Source organism: Dermacentor andersoni, chromosome 3, assembly GCF_023375885.2.
Source record: "Dermacentor andersoni chromosome 3, qqDerAnde1_hic_scaffold, whole genome shotgun sequence".
NCBI classification, from domain to species: Eukaryota; Metazoa; Arthropoda; class Arachnida; order Ixodida; family Ixodidae; genus Dermacentor; species Dermacentor andersoni.
This window is the reverse complement of record NC_092816.1, coordinates 68066180-68093901: the sequence shown is the minus strand read 5'-3', so window position 1 is coordinate 68093901 and position 27722 is coordinate 68066180. Positions and strand designations below refer to the sequence as shown.

General features: G+C 46.5%; 2 protein-coding genes across 13 annotated transcripts in view; one reads left to right on the top strand and one right to left on the bottom strand.

Moving 5' to 3' along the window:
• LOC126545891 (uncharacterized) overlaps positions 1-13615 on the bottom strand; it is a 74219-nt gene extending 60604 nt beyond the window's left edge. For 3 of the 10 annotated variants that reach the window (XR_008608837.2, XR_008608838.2, XR_008608840.2), the window contains exon 1: positions 13322-13612. The gene's annotated coding sequence lies outside the window, so the exon portion shown is untranslated. Of the gene's footprint in view, positions 1-13321 lie in introns of all 10 variants that reach the window. The other 7 variants (XR_008608843.2, XR_008608841.2, XR_011893393.1 and 4 more) reach the window with 5 other exon arrangements.
• A 101-nt stretch (positions 13616-13716) lies between these two features.
• tay (tay bridge) overlaps positions 13717-27722 on the top strand; it is a 412490-nt gene continuing 398484 nt past the window's right edge. For all 3 annotated transcript variants that reach the window (XM_050193859.3, XM_050193868.3, XM_050193845.3), the window contains exon 1: positions 13717-14249. In XM_050193859.3, the coding sequence (XP_050049816.2) occupies positions 14010-14249 (240 nt within the window). In that variant the 5' untranslated portion in view covers positions 13717-14009. The remainder of the gene's footprint in view (positions 14250-27722) is intronic.

Below are 27722 nucleotides of genomic sequence, written 5' to 3'. Positions count from 1 at the left end.
CATTTCCGCAAGAAGTAATTAAGATGGAAGAGCGCGAGTCGTCACCGAAGGCTCCCTTTTAATGCTATATGCCTCCTCCCAAATCCTCTCCCCTCCCATACGTAGATAAGAGAATCTAGACTGCATGTAATCGTCCATCACGCTCCAGATTCCTCGCTTGTCCCGATAGAAAAGATAGGGCGCCTCCCGCAGTCACCGCCACACCCCTGCATGCTATGCGATCTGGAGAGGAGGGACGTGGTGAAGGGTGCACGCCGGTAGAGAGGGGCCAAGAAGCGACGCCGGGGAATTTTCGGCCATGCAAGTGGGCAATGACCGCTGGCTTGCCGCATTGTCCATGCATGGTTCCGCAGCGGTTTCCCTTCGGAAGCGTGACGCATTCATTTCGCTGCTTAGAGGCAGGGATGGTACTGCATAATGACGCGGCCCCCTCAGGGTGGTCGCTGTTGCTACAAGAAGCCTTCAGCGGGTCTTTCACTGAGGATTATGGATGAGCATTAACTCCTCCCGATTTTCGGGTGCGTCGTGGGGTCACTGCTTCGCGTACCGCGAACGAAGAAGGTCAGATCTCCGTGCGGCGGCTTGTATTTTGCGCGGTACATATCAATGCACCCCTTTGCAGTGTTGACTGTTGGCTGGAAGGTCGCACTTTGCGAGCCTTACTGGACTGTCGATGGCTGGCACGTGGTTACCACGCTACGTTTCAGCAAAGCGACAGTTGACCTTGTCTACTGTTCCGTAAGTCGGCTGCACTAAAATCGACTGGTTCGGCCAGCACCACGCTACGCAGTGACGACAGGAACGTTAGGGTATGCTGGCCGAACAAGTCGAGAGAGATGCAAGCTTTAATGATATGCTAGATATGATAGCCTGGCTGTTCACCTGACATGCTGATCCAGGTACTGGGTGATGATTATGATATATACAGTAATAAACACTTAACAGCACATACGCACACGCACACACATGCACTATAGAGCTATTTACAAAGTTTCGCCAACGATTGTGGCCCGCAAGAGTGTCCAAGCAGCGCCTTCGTGGCGCATAACACGCAGGTGGTGCTTTGCCATGGGCCGAGAATGTGCCGCAGTTCTAAGCTCGAGTCCCGTTGCAGGTGTAGAGCGGCCGGAAAGCTGACGCGTAGCGTCAGGTTTCCGACGCAACTGAGAAGGGCTGTCGGACGGTAGGAGATTATGCTTGTTGGAGATCTGCCAAGCTTGAGGACAGGGATAAAACGAGCTCGTTTCCAGCAGTGTTCAAGGCAGCCACTCTCCCAGCTGGCATTGAATATGGTAAGTAGGCACATCTTTGCCTTGTCACCTAAACGCGATAACTCGGCGTAGCTGACGCAGCCAGGGCAAGATGTCGCCAAGCAGTTCTATGAACCGACTACCGATATGCACTAAATAGCAAAGAAAGCCACAGACAACATTCGCACCTCAAGCTCCGAGCGCTCGGGGAAAACGCGCTTCCGTTGTGCTCTCTCTCTCTCTCTCTCTCTCTCTCTCTCTCTCTCTCTCTTTTTTTTTTCTTCCTTTTCTTTCTCAACTCGATAATCTATACCGTAGACACCACCATTACTCAGTGCAGGGTACTTGCACCTGTTTTCTCATGCGAAGCTATAAACTATATGTTACAATTCCACGAGTCGCTTTCAACAAAACGGCTTTCAGGCAGTTAGCCAAGGTGCAGAATCGGCCGTGGTCCAGAGCTCTAAGCACGAAAATTCGGAAGCGCCGAAGCTGCTTATGGAAAGATGGCATTACCCTTTCGCTTTTCGTTATAAGTTCGGAACTCTATACGTGAACAAAAGTGTTTAGCGTCTTCGGAGCTTTGCAAAGCACCGAATGTACAGAACTGTGTGTAGAATCCTTTACACGACTACAAGAAGGTCGCTAATAGCGTCTATTAAACAGTACACGGGCCGGCAAACCCACATACTACTATGCTGAAAACAGGAAAGAAAGAAAGGAGATGTCTTTCTCTTATTTTCAGTTCACTGAGAGAGAGAGAGAGAGAGAGAGAGAGAGAGAGAGAGAGAGAGAGAGAGAGAGAGAGAGAGAGAGAGAGAGAGAGAGAGGCACAAGAATTACGATCATTCTGAAAAAAGTAAGAGGAGAAGAATATATATCCGGCTCACTGAACGATTGTTTCTGCGACCTTAACATTAAGATACTTTCGATGACTCCGAGATTTTATGGAGAACTGGGCGCGTGCGAACAACGGCGCGACTGAGGTCTTTACACCTTCCTCCGTGTTCTAGCAGAAATAGGGAACAAAAAAGAAATTAGGAAAACAATACGCAATCTAAAGATAACAACTTATAGAGCTGGCACGCAAATTAATTTCGAAGTCGGGAGCTTGCAGCGCGATCTCAACGTCAGATCGACTGTTTCCTGATGGCCTCGCTCGCGTCATAATAAAGACGGCGCGCGCGGTGCGGTGACCGCTGCCTTTTTTTTTTAATCGAAACATCGTGCGCAGGAAGTTCATTTCGCAAGAGCGCACTTTATTATTTGCGTAAATGATTTACGACTCCGACGGGCCAGTTGCGCATTGTTCGTGATGTCTTTCCTCGAGACGCGCGCCCAAGTGTACGCGCTACCGACGTGTGTAGGTGTACGCACAGTCGCCGATGCTTCAGAGCCACACTGGGAAAATGCACGACTATACATAGCCCACTTCGAAGGGACTCAAAAAAAGAAGAAAGAAAAAGGAAATACGCTCAGCTTCACTAATAATTTAAGAATTACCCAAGTAAAAAAAGAACAAAGAAAACAAAACACGAAAGCCACTTTTACTGGGATAACAGAGTTGGCAAGTCAGCTAAGGCGCAAGAAGGTAAGACGGGTCGCAGTCGCTGCCTTGAAGTTCCCGCAACAGTTGAAAGTGACGTCATGAATTTTGGCGACGTCTGCTCGGGTCTAGTTGTTTTGATTTCGGTTTTGTTTTTTTGTAAAAAATTGAATGCAAATGCCAAACACTGAACTTTGTGAGCTCACGCACTAAGACAAGCGGCCTTAAAGAAAGAAAAGAAAAACATCAGTGACGTCACTCTAACGTACAAGCGCGGAATAATAATAATAATAATAATAATAATAATAATAATAATAAGAAGAAGAAGAAGAAGAAGAAGAAGAAGAAAGGAAAGAACGTTTCGTTCGTTATTTCTTTTTCTAATGATAATCATATTACCGCGAAATGAACGAAAATATAAGTTCTAAAGAATACGTTAATTTGAAGACTACTTTACTATTTCCCTTATGACATTATTATGCACGTTACCAATGATCACAGTGCTGTATTTTGAATGTCAAAGCACGACAGCATGAAATTGCATGCGCGTTACATTCACCGCCCGCGGTAACAGGTACACCTGCGAACACGCCATCACGCGATGCACAACTGCTCGGGAAATGTAAGCATTTTTTGTCTCACTAATCGCGGGTTCTCTTCAGCGGTACTTGTACGTCATTTATCAATAGATATAGTACTTGCGTCAAGACGGTCCGCTCGAGTCTTACGCACGAAACGAAACGTCGTGATCTGCTCGCCGGACTTGCCGCAGCGATTCGAAGAATGACAGCGTTTCCGTATGTTGCAGGTGGCTGCGTCTGCAGATGGCTGCGTAGCAGCCTCCTACGTATGTTCTCACTTTCATGCGCATCAAGTTTCCTGTTGGGGCTTTGTCAGCAACGAAGGTCCCGTCACGCCGCCCCAATTTCTTCCCTCAACATGAATGAACACTGCTGCTGGATACGTTGAAGTGCTGGAGAATGGTGGTGAAGCCTCGCATCGAGCAAGTCCTTCAAGACGACTCCGAACCGGCTCACGTGGCTACAACAGAACACGTTGCTGGGCTTTTGTAGTTGATGCGTGCCTTTTTTTTTTTTCTTTACTTGCCAGAGTTGTGGCGCGGCGCCTCTCCATGTCGGTTTTCTCGTGCTTGATCTTTTGCGGGGTCAAAATCGTGGCCCGAAAGACACGTGGCTTCAAGTTAACGCAACAAGAGCGGCTGCCCAAAAGATTTCACGACCACGTCACTGCGAACATGCCGTTCCTTTAGCCCTCCGGTCCTGAGCACGGTGGACTATTCTGTATGCGGCGTTGTTGAAATGGAGTCAAACAAGCAGCAAGCTCTCAGCGCCAAACACTTTTTGATGGTAGCCACAGTGGACGCGATCGAAATTGATTAAATTATGGGGTTTTCCGTGCCAAAACCACGATCTTATTATGAGGTACGCCGTAATGGGGGACTCCGGAATAATTTGGACCACTTGGGGTTCTTTAACACGCACCTAAATCTAAGCACACGGGTGTTTTTGCACTTCGCCCCCAATCGAAATGCGACCGCCGCGGGCGGGATTCAATTTCGCGACCTCGTGCTTAGCAGCCTAACACCATAGCCACTAAGCAACCACGCCAGGTAGTGGACTCGATGGCTTGCGTATTCATATAAAGAGCTCTTTTTTTCATAATTTCATAATTTATTTATTATTAAACATACAGAAAATTACATGTACGTAGTATACATAAGGAGGTCCCGTAGTCAAAGACTGTATCGGGACCTCCAGCTAAAGACACTTATGATGGCATACAATGTTTAAAGCAACAGTCGTACAAATGATAGCTAAGAGCAATATAAAAACATGTTTATAGCATTTGAGTAATAAGAACACTTGTTAACAGAATGACAATATAAAGAAACAGAATAAAATTACAAAAACATTGACAATGTCAGTGAGTGTTTATTATGAATGCTTTTAGTTCTCTTTTAAATTGGTACAAATTTTTTAAATTTTTGATTATAGGTGGTAGAGTATTCCAAAGCGATATGGAGGAAAATTCCGCAGTGTTTACCATAGTTAGTTCGCTCTTTAGGTAGACGCAAATTATTATTGAGTGCAAATCTAGTGCGACTATGAGCTATCAGGTCACAAGGTGAGAAGCAGATTGATGGTAGTTCCTTAGACATATATTTGTAGAATAAAATCCCTAGATTATAATTGGTGAGTTCTGAAATGGTTAGGATGTTGTTTTCATGTAGTAGTGATTTTCCATTTGCAAAGCGTGAACTGCTTGTAGTAATTCTTATGGATTGGTTCTGGATTACCTGGAGGGATGCCAAGTGAGTGTTCTAAGTGTTACCCCAGCATATTATGCCGTAGTTAATATGAAAGTGAATGAATGAGTGGTATAGCGAGATTAATGTATTATGTGTAAAGTAGGGACGAGTTTTGATTAGAACGCGAATACCGTATGCTATTTTCTTTTTTATGTGAGAAATGTGATCTTTATATTTCAAGTTCCAGTCAAGAGAAATCCAAAGAAAAGATGAGCATGGACTGGGAGAGATAGAGTGTGAGCCAAAAGTTAAAGAAGGGAAGGATGCCGATTGTTCTTGATGTGAGGAAAATACAACAAATTTAGTCTTGGTGGCATTAATAGGTAATAGGTTAGCATTACACCAACTTAAAGCATTTTCTAGATCAGTATTTAGCTTGTTAATAAGAAGTGGCATGTTTTTATCAGAGGCAAATATGGTAGTATCATCAGCGTACAGAATACACTTAGTAGACGACAAACAGTTAGGTAGGTCATTGATATAAATCATAAACAGTAGTGGTCCTAAGATGGATCATTGAGGGACGCAAATGTTAGTGGTTTGTTCTCTGGAATAGACATTAGACACAGACACAATCTGAACTCTGTTTGATGAGTAACTTTTTAATAGTGAGAGCGCAGGATCACGAACACCGATAGCCTCAAGCTTAGCAAAAATGATACTATGGTTTAAGCAGTCGAATGCCTTTGTTAGATCGATGAAAAATGAACCTGCAAATAGACCATCGTCAATTATTTTTTTAATTGGTCAGTTAGATGTATGAGTGCCAAATCTGTGGAGTATACATTACGAAAGCCAAATTGGCCATGAAGAGAGAGTATTAAATTTAGAGAGATATTTGGTTAGACGCCATTCGAATAATTTTTTCAGAGCCTTGCCGAAAAAAGGTAAAATACAAATAGGGCGGTAGTTATGTATTAATGTCCTGTCACCTTTCTTTAGTACTGGAATGACTTTACCGCGCTTAAGGTCGTTAAGGAACACACCAGTCTTGAATATCGAATTAGTACTATAAGACAAGATATCAGACATTAAGTGGGCAATCATTTTAATGGCAGCAGGCAGAACTTCCTCTATTCCCGCACTGGTGGGTTTTAGGTAGCATATAACGCTATATATTTCTTCTGGTGTTGTGGGGAAAGAAAAAAAATGAGTGAGGGAGACGATTAAGTTGAGTTACTTGTGAAGGAGAGGGTGCGTCATTATGAAAAAAATTGGAGCTGTAGGCGTTGGCTATTTGGATAGGGGAGTTATAGTCTGAGTTACTATATAAAATTTTTTATACCTGTTCTGGTCTAGAATTCCTGTTTAGAAAGGAGTTGAGGATGTTCCATTTCAATTTGCTCTTATTGCCTGCTTGTAAGATTTTTTTGTTCAAGATATAATCGTTTTGCCGATTTTAACTGGCTGTTTATAGAGTTACGTAACCTTTTATATCGGGCAATTAATTTGGTATTAAAAGGCTGATTTTTAGTTTTTTTTTTTTTGTACAGGTTATCGCGTTTGCGCAAAGCTGCTAATAACTTTTTAGACATCCATGGATTGTGAGAGAATGAAACGTTTTTTTTTTATTTCCTTTTACAAGTGAATTTATAAATATGTTATATAATTACAGTAAGAAACTTAGCTTTCTGAGGATCATTAAAAGTTTTTATTTCTGACCAGTCTATATTAGCAACAGCAGTTATGAAGCTATCTTTGTCCAGAACGTATTTAGAGTGTGGATGAGGGCAAGGACTCGAGTTATATTTAAAGCGTAGAAGAAATGGGTAATGATCAGTTATGTCAATATGACGAACATTCACCTCTGGTGAAGTTAGTAAGTTAGAGAGGGCGTGATGAATTAGCGTCCCTGTGCCATTAGGAACCTGTCGTGTAGGAACATCAATTAAGCATTCATATCCGTAGCTTTGTAGTAGACTGGTATAAGAAATAACTGTTGGTGATGTGTCATTGAGTAGGTTAATGTTAATATCAGCCATTATAATTACATATTTATTTTCTAGTGAAAGGGTATGCAAAGTATGATCAAGATTATAAAAAAAGCCATCGACTGATGATGAAGAGGAACGGTAAATGCAACCAAATATGAAATCTCTGTGATCATTAGAGCGAGAACCATTAACTATTTCAATCCAGACAGATCCGCCATTAGTGATGGGTAAGTGTAGATCATGAAGTCTACGATAAGGAAGATCAGAAGAGATATATATTGCCGCACCACCATGACTGCTAGTTAATTTGTTACAATATTCTGAATGGTAGTTGAGGAAGCAATAAAGATTTTTGTCATCGTCAGATAACCAAGTTTCAGTTAAGGCAATTAATGAGAATGAGCAAGAAGATGATAAAAGGAAATGATCAATCTCATCAAAGTGTTTGCGAAGTCTTCTAGTATTGAAATGAATGACGGAATGAAGTCCACTTATGAAAGAGTTAACTTGATTAGGTTCCAGGAAAGAGGCCATTATTCACATGATAAGCGGTGAGACAATGAACACTGGTTGCTATGCTATTAGTCTATTCAAGTCAAGTTGGAATGATCACGGATGCGCAAAACTCTGCTGTTAGTAGTCTTTCTAACCTTGATTTGATAGTTGTCAGTCCAAAGAAACATCCACTTCTTTTCTTTATTCCAGTGTTAGGGCTTTGGAAAACAGGGCCTTGTTACATGGGGTCAGAAGATCGTTTACAAAGATAGGCGTTACATTATTACAGGGACAATAAAATGGAACACTAGCTCTGCTTAATCTGATTAAGCATTCGTTCAAAACTCTACTTCCGCTAATCTGGCGGTGACAAGTTGATTAGTAGAAGGGAAAACGAAGGTCAAAGTTATGCCTTTTGGATTTGGCGCCAGAACTGTACATCCAGCACGGGTATGTTGGTATGACGTCACGAATTTCAAGGCATTTTTTTTTTGTGCTTTGGCTAATGTGCTCGAGTAGAGTTCTTGAAACTTGCATGCTAAGCTCCGTCTTTGGCTCTTTCAAGGCTTGTGGAGGATATGCGTTAAAGTGGGTTCGTCAGCCATATTCTGTGCTTGCATCTTTTCTGGTCGATGAAGCCCCTTCTCTTGGCATACGGTGTATAAGAAAGGTTCCCTTTATTCTTTATTTTCTTCTTAGTATTGCATCGGGAAAATTTGCTCGCACAGATCAAATTACTTTTCTCTTAAATTCCTCGTTAAGGCTGGTAGACCCCGAACCCAATGTGATTGAAGCTGTAGCGGGAGATTCATTTAACAAAATTCAGTACAAGGGAGTTGTCGGCCATCAGTTGTATATCAAATCTCGTTCAAACATACAGGTTCTACAGAAATCTATGCAGATCCGACGCTCATTTCGGAATCAGCATGAAGCGAGGCTTTCGCGAAGCGGGGGAACGAGACGGTATAAATTTGCCCATTTCATCCCTAGGTCCTTGGCGTAAAGGAAATTGGCGCATGCGCTCTCGCCCACTCGCGCAATGCAAAGTGACAACTCTTATACTGTCATTTATTTGCTCCTTTATACTGATTTATTTCAAACGTACCGCTCCCTTATTGGCCGATCCCAGGTTATGGGTATACGCCATAGTTTGGAAATCATCATCGTCATCAACAACACGCGGCGATCACCTCAGAGAGGCAGTTGGCGTTGGCACGATATGTGCATTCGTGCGATTGTGGCCTAATGGTTAGGGAAGAAGGCACAAAATGGTTAGAAAGGTTTGCCTTTTTAAAGGATTTGTGCTCTTGATGGCGTAGATTTGTCGCAATGAGTGTATCTATAGGTTTCGTTTGTTTCATCAGCTGAGTAATTCCGAAGCAAGCAAGGCCAGCAGCCTGGACACCTGTAAGGATAGTAAATACGGTATTGCTGTACTGCATTCCCAAAGAAAGCAGCAGCAACCAGCCAGCAGTCACTGTCGTTCTATTATACATGATCATTTTTGTATATCCACATCTCATAGCATCACTTCAAAATTATGTAAAGTGTCTCTGTCATATCATCATTGTACATAAACATTGTGTACACTGTATACGTCGAACATCATTTTATACATGTGACAATTAGTTTATGTTCAATTGTGCTTTTGCGTTCGTCTATGTTGTTGTATGCTAATGAGTGATGACTCGGACACTACTTTGAGAACGCGCCATGTATACAATCCTTCGTTTCTTGTATACGTTAGCGTCCTGGTGGAATTGTGCCGTAATTGTGACTCAGTGCTCGTATCATCCCTTGTTTAAATAAATTTTTTCTAAACACAGAAAGCTTTTCTTACATTCTTACATTCAAGTGCTTCTCATAATACTTGCCGCACTCTGCATGGCATTCTGCCAGACAGAGTGCGGTGAACTAGAAAAAGCGTCAACGGAAACGTCAAGGTGTGTGCCTTTGAACAATAGCATTGTAAAACAAAAGGACGAAAAGGACCACCACTAGCACTAAACCCAAATAGAGCAATGTATACAATGCCAATTCGCCGTGCGCGCGTCTAGAGACGAAATTCGCACTTATAAGAGGGCACGTATGCGCCGAAGAAAGGCCTTCTTTTCTTTTCTTTTTTGTTGCGCGCCGTGTTTTCACAGCGAGACGTTGCAGAAACAATTTACGTTGTTATTCGTGAAGAGCGGTCTATTGGGAAGGCTCGATTAATCTCGGCCGTTTCACAACGCACTGCGGCAGTACAATGACGAAATAAATAACAGTGTGACTCACCGCGGCCTGCTGCCGCGCAGTTTCCCTGGGGCCTCGTGCGAACTTAATTGATCGCGGCTTTCGCATGGAAACCTGAGACAACGGGGAGCCTCGACAGAGCAAATAAGGAACGTTTCGCTATTTCCATCCTTCGTGTCGTCGTCGCCGTTTCCCGAAAAGGGCGCACAGGTTCTACGCCATGGAGCAAGCGGTCGGCAACGGTGAACTTCACGAGGATCCAATTATCCGACCCATAAGGCGCAGGTACGTCGAACCTCTCTGTCCGAGCTCTGCTCATTATCAAGCGTATAGGTTAGTCGATGCAGTAATGAATCGTTACATCAACTTTTCCTTAAATTTACAACGTAAACTAAAGGCCCCGTTAGGGGCACTGAACAAGTCGGGCATTAGAGATACAATACCTGTGCGAATCAAAAAACCGAAAAATGCATAAGGACAAAACTAAGAAACTAGTAGATGAAGGAAGTCCCCCTACAGCCCTGAGTTTTTGGGACCTGCTTCTGTATATTTTGTTGCTGTGCTTTTATTTTCTTTAGCGAATGAATAAAGTTCTTATTCAAAATAAATAAATAAATAAACAAATAAATAAATAAATAAATAAATAAATAAATAAATAAAACGAGGATATTGAAGAAGACTGTGCAAAAGGACAAGTTTACCCTCGTCCTCCGTTTCATTTCGTGCTCGCTTTCTCAGCTATACGAACAAGCTACCAACTCGTCCAACAGACCATTTTGCTAATTACCAGGACAAGTCCAATAGTAACAAAGTGAGATATAAATTACCTTCAAATATTGTCGGTACAACCAGAATACAAAGCATAGAAGTAAATGTGAAGAGGTCAGTCGAGACACAAGGAAAAAGAAAAGGAAATTCAAAATAGTGCGCGATCAAAATATGTGTGTTCCTTTAGGAGCATTCTTATTCTGCAAATGGTTCCTGATGTTTCCTAGTCGCGTGCGCTTTTTGTATATGGCGAAGGTTACCATGCAGCTAATCTGCTTATCAAGTTGCTAAAAGATGGCCTATGTGTTTTCATTGTGTTACTTCGTATCATTAACGTTCAAGTTAACTTGTGTCATGCGCACTCGTATAGTTAGTCTGTTTATCAGTGATCGTTGATATATCTTTATTTTCATGTCGAACAAAAACGGCCAACTTGATTGCGCCATTCTATTTTCATTGGCGTCTGTTTACCAGCGCACCGTTCAGCGTATTTCACGTGACAACGCGATACAAAACAGGGGCAATAAAGAGGCGACATCATTACTCTTTTCTCTCAGCCACTCACGTAGTGGCAATCGCTGTCCAAGTCTGGGTGTTGTTTTAACGATTAGTGTTATTTGGGTTGGTTGGTTAAGGTGTTTGCGACGGTGGTAGGTGACCGAAGCAGACAGTGCAAGAGCGCTTGGAGTCTAGAGGCCGGGTAGTGACAAGGCGCAGCTTAGCAGAATTTATGAATGTATTTACACACTGAAAGTTAAAAACGGCAATGTGTATATTAGTAGGAGGGGAGGGGGCTTATTTTACACTCTTCGAGACCCCCGAAGTGAGCCCACTTTCTCAGGTCGGGAAATCAAATGTTGTCGGAATGCCTCCCCTTATGTTTCAAGGTCGACGGTCGTAGGAAGCCGTCACACGCACAAGCGCTGTTTTGGCACCGACATGCGCGTGAACTCTCCCTGTAAACGGTCGGGGCCAGAGCAGCCGAAAGTGATGAGCACTCGACTGGCAGCAACAAAGTGCCAACATTCTCGGGATGCTGAGGTGGCGCGCGTTGTGTGCGACCTCAACATCCGCGGCAGCTGCAGGTCCCATCCTTGCTTTCTTGAAACGCCAGGGCGACCTAAGCCCTTTGCATTGTTGAACATTGTTCAATATTGTTGGCAGGCAAGACGACTGGCTCACTCCACGTATTCACAACAAGCGGGCCTTATTCACCACAAATACCGTCGTCGTGTGGGCGACACGGTCGTAACAAGGGGCCGACTTCACAGACAGAGTTAGCATCGCGGTCTGTCTTGAGGGCCGCGGTAGCGTGGCCATAGCCGCAGAGACGTCGGGGTATGGTAGTCAGAGGGTTAGAGGACATCTTATAGAGGAACAGAGAGAAGAGAGAGCTGCGATGAGAGAAAACTATCGAAACCTCGCGCTGGGGAAGGGGGATTAAAAGATTAGGTGAAGGAGAGAAGCTCGTACTGTGCACGAAGGTACACGCACGTAAACGTTCGTCGTCCAGTTGGTCACAAATGAAACAGAGCGACTCCCATTTGAAAGACTGCGACGCGGTAGATTTTGGTTGCCTATGACAAAACCAAAGTTCGGAACGAGTACCCGAAAAGAAAGACGGAAAGAAAGAAGACGCGATTCCAAGTACGCCATAGTGAACAGGAGGTCTATGTTCCACCTCACCCCATTGCGATACCGTCGGGCTAGCGATAACGTCGTGCACGCTCGAATGTTCGTGGTTAGAAAGGCCTTGCAGGGCAGGCCAACTTACAGAACTGTGCCAGTAGCCCATTCCACCTCTTTAGTCGGTTTACTAGAGTAGCTGTACGGCTCCTCCCGGCAGCGAATAGTTTTTTCATCTACTTTAACTTCACTTTACCTCATCATTTCTAGACGTCAATTAAAACAACACATAAATTCCCTCTATGCTTTCAATGGCTTCATTATCTGTTGGCTTTATATGGTTGCGACTAACGAAAATCGGTCTCCTTCAGTATACCCCCCCCACCCACCCTTTCTTTTCGTTCGAGATAACTTTGAACGGCAAATTACAGTGTGCAGCTAGCTAGTCTAGCAAACAACGCTCACTTATTAACGTAGTTATTGATTACATTGGCGCAGATATTTAAGTTGCACGGGCGAATCCAACCATGGTTATTTTTGTCTATTAAGAATTGCAAGATCGTAAGTAAATGTAATATACTTTCTCATGAAAATAATTATAGAGTAATTAGTCGAAATTTGTCGCTTACCTAACTGCATCCTATTATGAAACTCCCTAACAAGCCTGGTGCTGTGCTATCAATGGTTGTTGTTAAAGCTTTTGACCGAATTAAAAGGACTACAAGGCGATATGCTTGCAGAATTTTATTTTTCTGTGGCACTCATTCTGAAGTGGTCTACGGTGTAAGCTAGCAAGGCACGAATTCTTACCTAAGTCCGAATACGTCACATTGCCAGCTAGTTAGCTCATAACATATACATAACGAGTTATATTAATTATTTCGCTCTACAGGGTCAGATAGAAATAATAACAAAGGAAGCAATAGGAGAGACAGGGGAAATAATCTATCGGCTTCTTAAAGAACATCAATGTTGCGAAAATATCAAACAAGAAAGAAGTCGAAGCGAGCTCTCAAGAGAAAATGCCATTTTTACGAACTAAAAAACGTCACCAGTGTTGCTAATGTAAATACACAACAATACGAAACTCGCGCTTCGAACGAAGTTGGCAAAGCGAAAGGAGGTGCACGTGACTTACCGCATGCGGTTGCACATTTTTCGTCTGCTACGATCCAAGGAGCGGCGGCGGGCCGAGGAGCGTGATTTAGGTCTCGTGTTGCGCGTCTCGCATTGATCGCGCGCGCAAATGAGCCGCTCTCCTAATTGTATCGGGAGTAGTCCTCTCCCCTCCATCGCTGCTACGGCCGCAGCAGCGGCAGCGCGCCCGTGGCTGCTGGCACCGGCAGCAGAAGCAACAACGGCGAAGAACCCGCGCGCTGCACGGTGGCGGCGGCGGAGGCGCGCATTCCGTCGCGAGGGGAGCACGGCAGGCAGCAGAGGAGAGAGGAGAGCGTGCGTGCGCCGCGCGCGCGGGCGAACTATTTTCTCGAGCCGGCTCGCGGAGGCACTTCCTTCCGAAGGGGAGCCGCGGCGCGCTGCGGCCCCGTGCGAGGTCTGTCCATCTCCCTCCGCCATTTGAAGCGAACAATTGGGGTTTCGTGTCGAGTGCTCGGACGGCGTTTTTACCGGTTTCAAAAAAGAAAAGCGTCTCCAGTCGAACGTCGGACGGTGATCGTTGGATTGTCGTCGACCCTGTGCCAGGATCTAGTGTGTTTTCCCTCCCGTGCTCGGATTAACCGCCGTGTGGATGTGCCTGGCGATGTGCTGCTCCCGGAGGCGCGGCGGTTGATTCGGCCGCCGCGGCCGCCGCCGCGTTGTCTGTCGCCATGGAAGGCGAAGCCAAAGTGCGGGGCTCCCGCTGTCGGCGCCGCGAAAGGGCCGCCCGGATGCAAAAGCAGGCGATGCGCGGCGGCCAGAGTGCCGACGAGGGCGACGAGTCGCCCGGCCGCTCGTCAAAGCCCCCGAGGCCTCCGAACCGCAAGAAAAGGAATAAGGAGCCCATCTTTGAGGAGGATGTCATCGACGGCTTTGCCATTCTCAGCTTCAGGACGTACGAGGATTTGGAGGTAAGTAGGCCTAACCTCTCGCGTCTCTCCGCGCGGGCTTGTCATGATCACCCGTCAACCGCCGGGGCTCGGGCCTCGGGAGTTGGGCAGCCGTTGCGGAAGGGGCCGCCGGCCTCGGCCTCGCTCGCCGGGCCCGCCCGAAATCGATGCATCCCGACGCGGCGCGTTACACGGGGACCCGTTCGGCTCACGTCCGCGAGGGTCGGTGGCTTCTGTCCGCTTAGGCCTAACCCCGAGAGCGGCCGATCATCCTGGGTAATCGCCGCTGATCGCAATTCAAGCCGCCTGTGCAGCTTGAGACTCGCGCTAGTGCTTTGGGCACGGCCATAATTTTTTTTTTCATGCTTCGCAGGGCAAGCGCCGCTGGCGGAGCGCGCTGTCGCCAGCGGATCGGTATAGCGCTGCGTTCCTCGCCAATCATCGCCCGCGCCGGATTAAGCCGTCCGTGATATTATTTGTGAAGAATTATCCGTGCCAGCCGTTCGTGCGCCGTTTGTCCTTTTGTGTGGCGTCAGCAGCATCTGTGTTTCTTACGCGCTTGAAAGAGGAAAACTCGTGCGCAAATAATATTGCGCAAGTGTGACTAATTTTGCCGCTCCCGACCGATACGTCGAACGCCAAGATTGCACGCGCGTTCAGGCTTTCCACTAAAGCCTAAATTATGATTACAACCGCGATTTGTGATTGGGCGTCGCCTATTTATTTACCGAAGGAATATGAAAATGGGAATCGCACATTTGATTGAATGGATAAACCGCGAGGTGTAGTGCACGCCGACCGTGACTGCAAATGCTGCAGTTTGCGTTTTCCAAAACTGTTTAAGCGACTAATTTTCGATCATATACAGATAGCAGCGCATAATATGTAACTGGAAGAAATGTGCTGTGGTGAAATGCCTATGCTTGAGGTATTTTATGGCCGTATATTTTTTTTTCCCGGGCTGTCGTGTAGGGGACCAGTGACCTCTATATATGAAAGGCAGCGTGCATTTTCTTGGGAGGCCGGCTCGTGTGTTGATGGAAATGTAGGACAGATGGGAGTTTGCTTCGTGTTTTCATTGCTTTTCATATTCCTTCACGTGCTTCCTTGGCAACTCTTTTTCTTTGCGCGCGCCGTTCAGTTTTCTTCATTCCGCGTGAGTTACTCTGCGGCGGCGCGTCCATGTGCAAGATGCATGCACGTTAGCTCTGTTCGTTCTTGCACATTTTTTGTTTCTCTTCTCCTCCTGACAGCTAGTCAGAGCAGAAGAGATAGCTGTCGGTCAACTTGGGCATGGGGATTGCCCTGAACACACGCTGGCGTAGTGTTCTGTACATTCTTGCACTTTTTCGTCTAACATGCGATTTTCACTTGCGGTAAGTACGACTGCGGTGCCTCGTTTCAGCAAGTGCATGGAGTTACTGCGTGCATGGTAGCGACCCGTGTACAACGACTTTTCTGTGTCTCTTGATGACGTATCCAGCAGTATATTCGTATTCGCGGACTCGTGCAAGCTGTTCGATGGAAGTAGTTGAATGAAATTCAACGCTAATGCTTTCTGGAAAATGTTAACCATACGAGTCGTCTGTCATCGCGCTGTCTCCCTTTCTCTCTGTCCGTTAATCGCCTGTCGAAAGCCTGACGCATGTCAGATGACGGAGCCCGTGTCGTGCTTTCTTAGCAGTCACGTTGTGAAACTGGCAAACGCAATTACTTTTCCCGCACTGTATTTCCGAGGCTGACACGCAGTTGATCTCTGGCTCATTCATGCATAACCATGCGGAGCCAGTGCAATCGTTTCGCGTCCACCCAACTAGTGTATGTGTCACTGGACGGGTCCGTCCAAAGATCCTGGAATTCATCGCTCGCCGAAAGTCGTGCTTTTAAACGTTTCAAAGAAAGGAGCGTTGCTTTCTCACAGATGCTCGGAGAAAACGCCGTCTTCCTGCTACGACGTTGTGTCTTCATCCATTGACCTTGTATTGTCTGAAGCGTTCCTAGTTATTGACGCGCCATGCGACTCACGTGCAGTGGAAGCCTTTAATTTCTTTCATTGTTGATATCGATTTGCGTGTGCGTCAAAACCGGAAGTTGGAAGAAGCGCGCGCGATGCCTTGCCAACACGTGACATCGCCCTCCCCCCTAAAAAAAGAAATAAAGAGAATCCCAACAGATTCTGGGCATTTTATTTCGCTCCGAAGTAACGCATGAATATGAACAGTTGTATAAGGAAATTCGCGAGGTTACGCAAGTACTGGAACTGAAGCGAGCAGTTGATAGGTGACAGGCCGCATTATAGCTCTTATGCAACTTCATTACAGCTGCTGTCTGACGTACCTTATTGTTTAAATGAATATAACTTTAGGGTGCAGCGGATGGTGCATCACGTGCGATGATTGAAGTTTAATACCATTAGTAAGACAGGAACTTTCTGCAAAATGCTTTTTTTAGCGTCCTTATCGTGCCTAATTAAAATAAAAGCGTGAACTATAGGCCTAGAAACATTTTAGTGGCACTTTTATTGCACCCATAAATACATATTTCCATGTTGAAGCCTATATTAGATTTTCAGAGCCTCGAAGTGGCTGATTACTTATTTTTTAGCCTTATTTTAATTATAGTATTATCATCCGCCGGTGGACTTGACTGAAGGCAGCCGATAATTACCACAACCCCTTGCCAGTGCAAATGCCGTAATTAACGGCTTTGCAGCCAGGGTTCGTACACCTCCTTGAAAACCCTTGAACGTGGAATACGATTCGGGGGCCCTTACAATTCGAAAATAAATGTACACTTTGAAAACTGGGGGCGGGGGGAGACTTTTGAACATTCAAAGTAACGAAATGCGCATAGGGACAGTTATCGGCTGCCGTGGACAATGTCTATCGGTAAACGAGTCTAGATATTTTCTTCTGGAAGTGTGGCTAAATGATTGCGACGTGGCTTGAACCACAGCCTCCAATGACAGGCTTGTCTAGTAGCTCCACGACGTCGCCATCGTGGAGCTAGACAAAGCCAGATCAAGCGACCAAGCCGTGCCACCATTTTGTTGTTTTGCTAAGTTGGTTCACACCGCAGCCGTTGTGGCTCCATTTGTTTAGCCGTATCCTCTAGAAATACCTGGCATAAACAGGATTCAGCCATTTGGCTTGAACACGACGATTATATTTAGCCGAAGGCGGACACTACTAACCGCCATGTCAGAAGGCGATTGACGTCGTTACAATGCGAACGTCAACTCGACGTAAAGAACCTGAAGCGTGTGTCCAATTCAGCAGCTGCTTAGATGCGAGAAATTGCAGCCAAGAAGAAGGGAGATTTCCCTAATCGCAACTGTATGAGTAGGATCAAGGTTTGTTTCCCCCTTTAATTTGAGCCATAGGCATCCTTGAAATCCTCGAATTGCCTTTTGAATTTTGAGCCAAATGTATGAATCCGGTTTGCCGCAGTCAAGGGCGTTGCTGTTAGAAGGGCTCAGACTGCGCTACACGATCATACATACGAAGGGGACGCAGCGCACTTATGCGCTCACTTCACGTCTTTAGGCGACATTATCGACAAACTAAAATGCTCGGCCGTAAGTCTGTCCCGAAATGGGGGGCGTAATTTTGGGCCACGAGGAACGGTCGACCCCTAACCCCCAATGGACCTGTTGTTGATGGCGTTAGATAGAAACTTCAGTCTGTTTCCGACAAGACCCCTTTGTATCGGTAGTGAAAGAACTGCCAAAGGTTCTGACCGACGAACATTCTGCAATACCAGATGGCATTGAGTTATCGAGGGTTCCGAAGTGCAAGATATGTGCCGCAACTTTGGTTGATGTTGAGCGTTTCTTTCCTGTACACAAACGAATGACCTCAGCGAAAAAAAAGAAAATGTGGCATGAAACTCGAAAATCCCGAGACGCTACTTGTTTGTCACTGCCTCCGCAACATTATATCATGGCGCGCGTAATCGCACAAAATTTGAGATAAACATTGTAAACTACGGAACTTTTCTCATTCCGTTCTTATACGAGAAATTAAAAATGAATTTAACCAAACAGGTATTTAGTGTTCAATGTTGCTTAGAGAAACACATAATTTATCTTCGGTGTCTTCAGATGCAGAGCTGAAGGTTTTAATGATTGAGCCTGCACATCCCTAAAAGACTATATTTGGAGCCTATATATGCCTTCACTGGCAGGTTTAGTGCCCGTTATAGACGCCTCAAACAGCATGCTTTAGCGGCTAGACATCCGGGCTTGTCATACGCCATGAACCGTAGGAAGGACGAGGTGTCGAGGTGGTTACTTAAGTTGACTCAAAGGAGCTTTTCGCTTTCTTTCTATTCTTTTTTTTTTTTTTTTTTGAGGTTCGGACACAGCAAGGCGTCATATCTGCTCCCCTCGCTTTTTCTCGTTTGCAACCTGGCGCGTTCCATTACAACTCGTATTCATATATATATATATATATATATATATATATATATATATATATATATATATAATTACTCCGCTGAGTCCACAGAAAGCGCACATCGTTTTCGCGACACGCGTCCTTCTTTCGCTTCAATTACTCTCTCTCTCTCTTTGTTCGTTGTTCTGACGTTTCCCTCATTACGAGCTCTGCGCTGTTCGTCGCCATTGTCGGTCGTCGTCGATTGCCTCGAGCAACGCATACAGCACTGGCAACCGCATTGCGCTCGATGCTCTCCGAGGCCGGCCAGCACTCTGCGTGCCCGATCTCTCTCTCGGACTGATGTGTGCTTTTGCCGCGATAAGCTTGTTCGTCCACTTCACTGTCTGGTGGCGCTCGGCGTTTCGATTTTCCCCTCCACTCGAAAAAAAAAAAAAAAAAAAAGGACAGAAAGAACTGTTCCTCTGTCTGGCTCGCTCAGCCACCGCGCCTTCTCGCTATTATTATTATTATTATTATTATTATTATTATTATTATTATTATTATTATTATTATTTGCAGCATCCAGTGGTTTATGGTAGTGCTGAAACTGAGTGTATGCATGTTTGTCGAGTCCCCCTCAGCGAAGAACAAATGCATCCGTAACGTAAATAACTCGAGCATCCGCCATTATAATGGAAGGTCGCCACGAGTTAACCGGTTATCTTGCTCGCTGATCTCGATTTCATCTCTGCTGCCGGAGCCACCACCGCGCCTCTACCCTGGCGGTTTTCACTTCTTTTCTCCGTTTCATTTCACGACGTAACCACCTCGCTTTCCTGGTCGCGTCGCGCGTAATGAAATTATAGGGCGCGGAAGCGCTGAAAAATGTCGCCGAGGTGGTGGTAGAGGGGGAACGTGCAGCATCGAGCCATGCGTATGAGGTAAGCAGATGAAGAGTGGAAGGGTGGTTGGGAGAGTGGGAAAAAGGACGTTCGCTGAGGCGCCTGGGTGCGGAGAGGATTGGAGACCCCCCGCCTCGTCGGAGATGAGGTAGGTTCTCCTCCTGATGGCGAAAACGATGGACGCGCGCGCGAGCGAAGCTCGTTAAGCGCGATCCCTGGCCGCTTTTTTAACAACTCTGCAGAGGCCGTATTGCGCGGGGGGAGCGGGCGGGGGGGGGGGGGGGGGGGGAGGCAACGTGTCGCACTGTCGTTTCGGGGTCTCGCAGCCGCCGTTGCCCGGCTCTCTCGGTCAGCTGGGCGACACTCGCGGCTCTCGGCTTCAATTAGGCTAAGTGATTTCTCGCGTTTCCCGCTCGTCTCCTCGTGCCCGAGCTGGCGAGGACGGAAGCTCGGCGAGCTTCGGTTGCGACAAGGAAAGGGCGAAGTGGGGGAGGGAGTTGTTCTCAGCAAGGAAAAGGGGTTCTCTCTTTGAGAAAGGGGAGGGGGTGGAAACGGGCGACGGGTTTTCGGAGAGAGCTGCGTTTTGAGAGACCGTGCGGCGGGCGCACGCGGTCAGAGAAGCACGACAGGTTTGTTTTATTGCCGGGCCAACGTGTTGTCGGGTGGCAGTCATTCTGTTTCAATTCCCCTCGCAGTCCTGTTGACACGCGTGTCTGAATAATTTCCGAAGCAGGGAACTGTTGTCATCGCGGCACGTCGACATCCCACTTGCGAAAAAAAAAAAAAAAAAAAAAAGAAGAAGAGGGCTTCCGTATCCCGCGCATACAGCGAGCACGTGCTGCTTGCTCTCCGTGGAAATTTAGAAGGTCGCTTCCGCCGAGATTCCGCGCTGACGAGATCGCCGAACTGGGTCCGTCGAGCAGGAGGAGGAGGAGGAAAAGAAGGAGGGAAAGGTGGGGAGGTGAACCAGACGCACGTCCGGTTTGCTACCCTGCACAAGGGAATGGGTGTAAGGGAAGAAAACAGGGGAGAGGGAGGGAGAAGGTACTATCAGTGTGAATACGTGCGGCTGTGGAGTAGTTTTATTTGGTGTGATTGGGCTGCATCCAAGGGGCGTCATTTGCGCGTCGCTGAGTAGGAGGGGCTCTGGCTTAATTTTGAGCGATATGCCGGCAGCTGAGTTTTGTTCCTCGATATGTGCGTCACTGCCCCCGGAGCTTTGTGATTGGGCACTGGCGCATCGAATCGACTTCTGCGCAGTCTCACAGAACTGTCAGAGCTCAGATTTCAAGTAGGGAGAAAAGTTTCGGTGTCGGCGGGGTCACTCGTTTTGCGAGCGTGGCGTGTTTCGTGGCATTCGACGAGGTACATGGTGGCACGTGAAACAATAAAAAAAAAAAAAATCTAAATGTGCGTTGTTAGGTTGACGTTATAAAAGGAAAGTACGAATGAAACGCGTGAGAATACATGTTTGTGAACTCGCAGTGCAACACGTATTTATTCACTGGCCTGCTCATTACCTCCACTTCCTGGAACGAACATACGAGTCAATACGGCTTTTTCGAGCTCGACGGCAACCCCCTGTTCTCTTCGTTCGGTTTGTTGACCGTGCGCTCAGAAATCGGCGTGCCCGATGTGTTTGCTTCGTAAAGCTTTTGTAGCCGTTGCAGGTCTCGTCAGTTGACCTACTTAAACGCTTGACGGTCCTTGGCTTCGCACGTTCTTTCTTATAAATTGCCGTTAGTATAGTAGCTCGTTGGTAAGTTATGTTTCTTCTTTTTAATGTGATAGTAGTGGCGTGTATACCGTCTGTTCAATGCAGATACAAAAGTAATCAGAACAGATGTGCAAGATGCGAAAGATAAATTCTAGTATCCCGCCCGGCAGGTGTGCGTGTAGGCGGTCAATATAGAAACGCAAGTAACCGTTAAGCGTAGTTTTTGAACGAGAGTTTCACGTACGGCGAGTTATTAAACTAAATTTATCGTCTTGTTTTATTGCGCTCCAAAATTCGTACTCTTTTTACGGCATTAGAAAGCTAGACAAAAAAATAAAGGCTATTCTTTATGCATGTTCTATTGTGTGGAAACGTGTGTCTACCGTACGCATTGTGAACAGCTCGAAACGTTGCTCACTTGGCAGGCGTTTTTTTTCTCGGCGCTGTTATAGCTAGCTGCTTGTGTATGGTAAAGGGTTATTGTCCGTCGGCGCGTTATGGGCGCTGAAAACAGTTCCATATTTACAATCGCTCGAAAGTGGGGATATCGCCTTTTTTTTAGTTCCTTAAAAATAGAACGTTCTTCTTTTCTTCTATCTCTCCCTCTCTCTCTTTTTCCTCTCTTTGATCTACTCATTCGTCAACAAACCTCCACGGCAAGCCTTATAAAAGCGTGGGTTGTTGTATAGCGACAAATTAGCTCTTTGAAAGTGTCTCCAGATTTCTGGCATTCAATTTGCATCGAATTCACATTGAGTTAAAAAAATTGAAGTGAAAGTAAAAGGAAGGGTCTTAGTCACCGTAAAGTGCCGATGGCTAATGCTTTTCATATAACAACAGAACGATCAATATAGACAACGTTACAAGTTCAGAAAGAAACCTCCCCAAAATAGCTAAAAGAGCAAAAGTATATCCTAGATATGCAGGAGCAGATTATTTATTCTCTTTCTGTCTGCAGACTTCACTGTGTTTGTGACCTTAGAAGGAGTAACTCCTTAGGATATTCAAGACACAAGCATAGCAGTGCGCATGATTTCATATTTCATTGAAATTCTGCGCACCTAGAAAAAACTGGCCCATGGTGAATGCGCACTCAAAGCCCTCACTTGGCCACTGCAAATAACTGTTCACTTTTAAGCTTTATCGTCGAGAGAGACTAGCGCAAAACTGACCCACGCCCACGGCAGCACCACCAGCTGAGTCGGGTTGCCACGTCAGGCTGAACATGTGGTCGAGTTCGAGAATAACATCTACAAAGTGTAAGGGGGAGTCTACCGTAGTAGGCGCAATGTAGATGTGTCTTAAACAACCGGATAGCTAGCGGGGATATCATTATTATTATGATTTTAAGGTTTTGTCACCTGATGTTTTACACCACGTGTTTGTTACATTCGCCCTCAAATTTTCAGACGTTATAATGGGGATGACCTTGTCACGGTACCAGTTTGTCTATCGTCAAACTTCTGTGGTCGGAGATATTAAACAAGGAGCCACGTACCTTAGGGCAAGCGGAACTAAGTATGACTGATGTCGGACTTCGAGGCAACGAAATGTTCACTACATAACTGTTATTTCGCTGGCCGCTAGCCCCCGCCGACACTGTTCCTCACTGGCGTTGGCCACTAGTTAGTAATGTTACTGCACTATGCCTCTCCGTGTTCATAGTGTGCAACGAAAAACCTGGACTTTACCTTTAGGATCGACGGCATTGTTGACATTAACGCCCTGCGTCGTTGAATAGCACCACGCGTCGTTGAATAAAGCCATGCGTCCTTGAGACGCACCGGATGCAGGGACATACGAGGGTCAAGGTGATAGATAGAATCGCACCAGTCTCCCAAAAATACTCTGTCACTGAAATGGCGTCACGTGATAGGTCGGTGGAGACGATTTGAACAGGAGTGGGTGGACAAGGGAGAGGCTGCAGTCTGAAGCCGACGTTTCGGCGAGGGTACATTTGTCATTCTCAAATGTGTTGTGACTTGTCCTTGCAACGACTTGTCCTTGGCCGAAACGTTGGGCTTTTGTTAATCCCCTGCTGTCACTGAATGTTTTGTATGTGACCATAGGCAGGTTCATAAATATTTTTCAGAAGCGCTTGCGTTGACTCAAAAAAAAAAAAAATTAAATTATGGGGTTTTACGTGCCAAAACCACTTTCTGATTATGAGGCACGCCGTAGTGGAGGACTCCGGAAATTTCGACCACCTGGGGTTCATTAACGTGCACCTAAATGTAAGTACACGGGTGTTTTCGCATTTCGCCGCCATCGAAATGCGGCCGCCGTGGCCGGGATTCGATCCCGCGACCTCGTGCTCAGCAGCCCAACACCATAGCCACTGAGCAACCACGGCGGGTTGCGTTGACTCACGTAGTAGTAGTAGTTGTAGGTAGACCTATTCATGATGGTGGTTGGTATTGGCAGTCGTTTATGTGCCGATTGTCGCGTCAGCGTTAGGAAACGGCCCGGTGTGCCTGAAGCCGCAGCAATAGCCGGTAGTTGAATGACTGACACTATGTCATTAAACCTGACTCATTTCGTTCCTTTCTTCTTTTTCCTTTTGCTGTAATTTCGCGTGAAACGAAAATTGTTGCCGGAAATCTAATTGTCGTGCTCTGACTGCTCTGACGCCTTCCTGTCGAAACCGTGTTCGCGTGGTTGCTGCCGGCGTGTCTTATTTCGTGCTTGCTTTAGCTTTTTTAGATTATTGCTTGTTCTTTTAGCACGCATTCCATTTATTACTGACATTTTTCCTTCATTCTTTTTTATGCATAAATGCTTGCCTTACCTACGACGTCAGCTATATCTCGCTTCAATAAAATTTTTTAAAATTTAATTGAGCTTTCTTTTTTTCATTTTTTTTTGTGCCAGTTAGCTGTTTATACTCTTCGACAGTGAACCCTACTGTACATTGTTTTGTCGTCTGTTGACTAGTCAACGTCATGCATTAGTTGTTACAGACGTACGTGTGAACTAGGAACGATTGTCGACCTGAGACGCTCGACCAAACCTAAAGATAACTTTGTCCTCGAGTAGACCAGTTTCAGACCTGCCGAGCGCACTTCCGCGGCACAGCTCCGTGAGCATTTGCGTGCTTGGATATCGGGAAGCGTTTGTGAACCGCAGGTGTGAACTCGGCGGAAGCAGGGCCGCCAACCCGCTTCTCTCGTTTTCGTTCTGATTTCATGATCAGCCGCGCTTTGCACCTCCTCCTTTGTGCGCCGCACTGTCGCAAGCTTAGCAGCTGTAACCTTGGCGAGTAGCGCGACGGCTGTGCGCGCACGAATGTGGTGGATCGGTATTTGCGTCGAGTTGCATAGACGTTTTGAAGAACGAGTTGCTTAGCGGTGTTTTAGGGGGCTGACCGCTTTGAAGGGAAGTGGTTTTGCTGCGAGCTCGCGAGAGAAGTGTGCCGTACGAGATGGATGGGTGGATAAAAAAGGTGAAATATGAAGAGCCGAAAATGGGAGCGTGAGGGATGCATGGATTTTAATGGCGCAGGGGGTGGGTGACGCGCCTCGTTGCCGGAGTGATCGCCAGGGAGGCTTTAATTGAGCTATAAACGGTCGTCGACAGGTATAACGTGGAGCTTGTTGCCGAAACTAAGTGCACAGTAATGTTAACAGCAGTATTAGTAAACAATGAAGTATATTTGCTATTAAAACGAACGCCCTCTCTTCAAACAAAGAAGTAAGAAAAACCTGTAGTTATACGTACATTTGACCGCAGAGGTACTCCCATCTCTTGGTGTCTTGGACGGCAAAAGATGCCACGTCATTTTTATGCGTCCCATCGGGGACTCCGCAGCGCTAGGAGATTAAGTCCAAATCAGATCTTATGGTTTAACGTCCCAGAGCAACACATGGGCTTTGAAGGGCGCCGTAGCACAGGGCTCCGTATCAATTTCGACCACCTGTGGATCTGCACCTATGTCAAAGCGCAACGAGCGTTGTTGCACTCCTGCCCCTATCTGAATGCTGTGTGCTTAAATCTGGCGTCATTGTTGGTGTTGAGTTCGTAATAGACCATGTCGATCGCGATTTGAACAACGCGAGGAAGGAGATTACCAGCAACATATTCCACAACGAACATTACTCGCTAGCCGTTACTGTAACCGATAGTTGATTGAGGATTAAAAAAAAAAAGACAGCAGCACCAGCAACGAGAGCGGTCATGACTGGGCGCTACTTAAAGCAGGGCCCCTCAATACTGAAGCACCCCGCTTAAAGCTTGGAGGGAGGAAACATGGCGACCGCGCTGAGTGCACTTATGCAGTACGTGCTGGGCGCGCTCTCCGACCGATCAGCGATGCGGAAACGCATGCATATATGTCTGCGTCGACCTTCCTTCCACGGACCCGGAAGGAAATTGCGGACTGTTCGTCCTTGCCGAGTGACGCCGGGGCTCACGGCGGCAATAGGTTCGAACAAGCGGAGTGACAGACGCGATCGAGCACAGGCGAGAGACGCCTGCAGCGGCGAGGGCCAAAGCCGAGATTCTGAAGCCGCGGCGGCACGGTTCGTTTATGCGCTGTTCGAGGGCCGCGTTTTATTTACGACGTGCCGGGGGGCCGCCACCTGTTCGGGCGAGTCCAGTCGTGACTTCGTTGACACACGCACACACTCTCGCGCGAAATCTCAAACGGCGGCGAAGCGCGCCGGGGTGGCTGCTTGCTCGGTCGGCTTACCGCGCGCGCGCGCACTACGTTTCTTTCTTTCTTTTTCTTTTTTTCTCGTTCGCGGAAATTTATATATTCGACGTCCCAGGGTCTTCACAATATCTTGCTATTCCAGCCTGCACTGATCTACTTTTGACATTTTGCCTCGCTTTTGGCGTTTTGCTTCGAATACACGTAGCAATTCGGCGTCGTCTAGTTTGTATTTAGAAACTTGCGCGGTGACACGCATAGTCATTGGTCTAAAAAGTTCGCTATCCGGAACGTGTTGACGACACGTTGGTGGCGAACAGGTTGACTACGTGTCCTGCAGCGGGGCTTGTATTCAATTTGAAACGCTCCAAGGTACCGAAGAGGCAAATGGGCAGTGATTCTCACCATCCACAGATTCCGGAATGTCACAAGTACTGCTTGAGTAGCTCCGCCACCTCTTCGGAAGTCAGCGTGTTCGTGCACGCTGTGGCTTTGAGAAGTGTTTGACAAGTGTTAACGACGAATGATGGTCAATTATGTGGCGTGCTCCCGTTGTCACACGTTGTTCTGACAATGACGGCATCGGTGTTGAACAGTGCTCAATGCTTCCGTCGCCAGGCGTTTCGAGATGGCGATAATAGGCTCCGACTGCAGCAGTCGGATCTTGCGCCAAACTCCAGCTTTCCGAGAAGATTGGGAGGCATTTTGCGCCCGTCACTTCCGGCATTACTGGCTCGGACTGTCCATCTTGCAGCAAAAGGATAATGCTTCCGAGAGGAGCTTCGGTGTGTCTGAGGAACTAGGCATATTTCGAGGACCTCGAAGGGTATAAAACAATCTCCTCCTCCATTCTACTCGACATTTCTCTGGTTTCTAGCCTTTACGGTGTACATAAATTATCCTTTGCAAAGGTGCGCCTCGTCTCTGCCTGGCCTTTTGACTGTAGACGCCCATCGACAGTCTTTTTTTCGGTCGCCTACCACGTCGTAACACAGAAGCTGTACCTTCTGTTGCAAAAGTAACGGACCACCTTTCCCGTTTGGGCGTTTACTATTGCATCAGCTAGCAAACATGTTGCATCTAGTTGATGTTCTTCGTGCACACGACCACGCTTGAAGCTTGGAACGAGCGGTGATGCGCAATCGCGGTATTGAAAATGCCGGTACCGCTTTTGCTCATGGCAGTGAATCTTTGGAAAAATTCACAGCTGCCACTGTCAAACGGCGGCACCAGTAAGGTTTCCAGGAAGGTGCTTCTGACGCACGTTTCTCCTCGAGCGCCTCTCAGTGTTGAGAAGCCAAGCATTCTCCATTGAAGACGCACACACGTGATCTGACAAATCTTAAAAGCCTGTATGTTCCCATATTATCGTCCATTATTATTTGATGTAGAAGTTTATGCGTTAATTTGGCTGTGCCGTTACAGCACGTGTTGCCATCACCATGTGTGTGCCGTTCTTTCGTTGTCTACGTCGTTGTCACGGCAATGTTTCTGGAACATTGATTGCGTACGTCGTCTTGATATTGTGGAGTCTTGTCTGAAACGATGCGTCTTTCGGGCGCATGAATCATTCCCGTGCACTCAAGAGTAATTTGTGTAAACAGATGCGGCCGGGCATGCAGTCTTGTTTTTAGACCTGTACGGAGTTCCGCATGTCTGTTTTCATACCGTTCTCTTATTTCTTTCCTGCTTTCTTTTTTATAGTAGCCCCACTCTATTTTTGTTCCTCCGAAGCGGCGGCAGGGATCTTGGCATGTTGTCGGAGAATCTTGGTCGCTGAAGCGCGTTCTCTCAATCTCGCGCGTGGCGAGAGCCTGTAACAGCTAGTATGAAGCCTCTGTGAGCTGT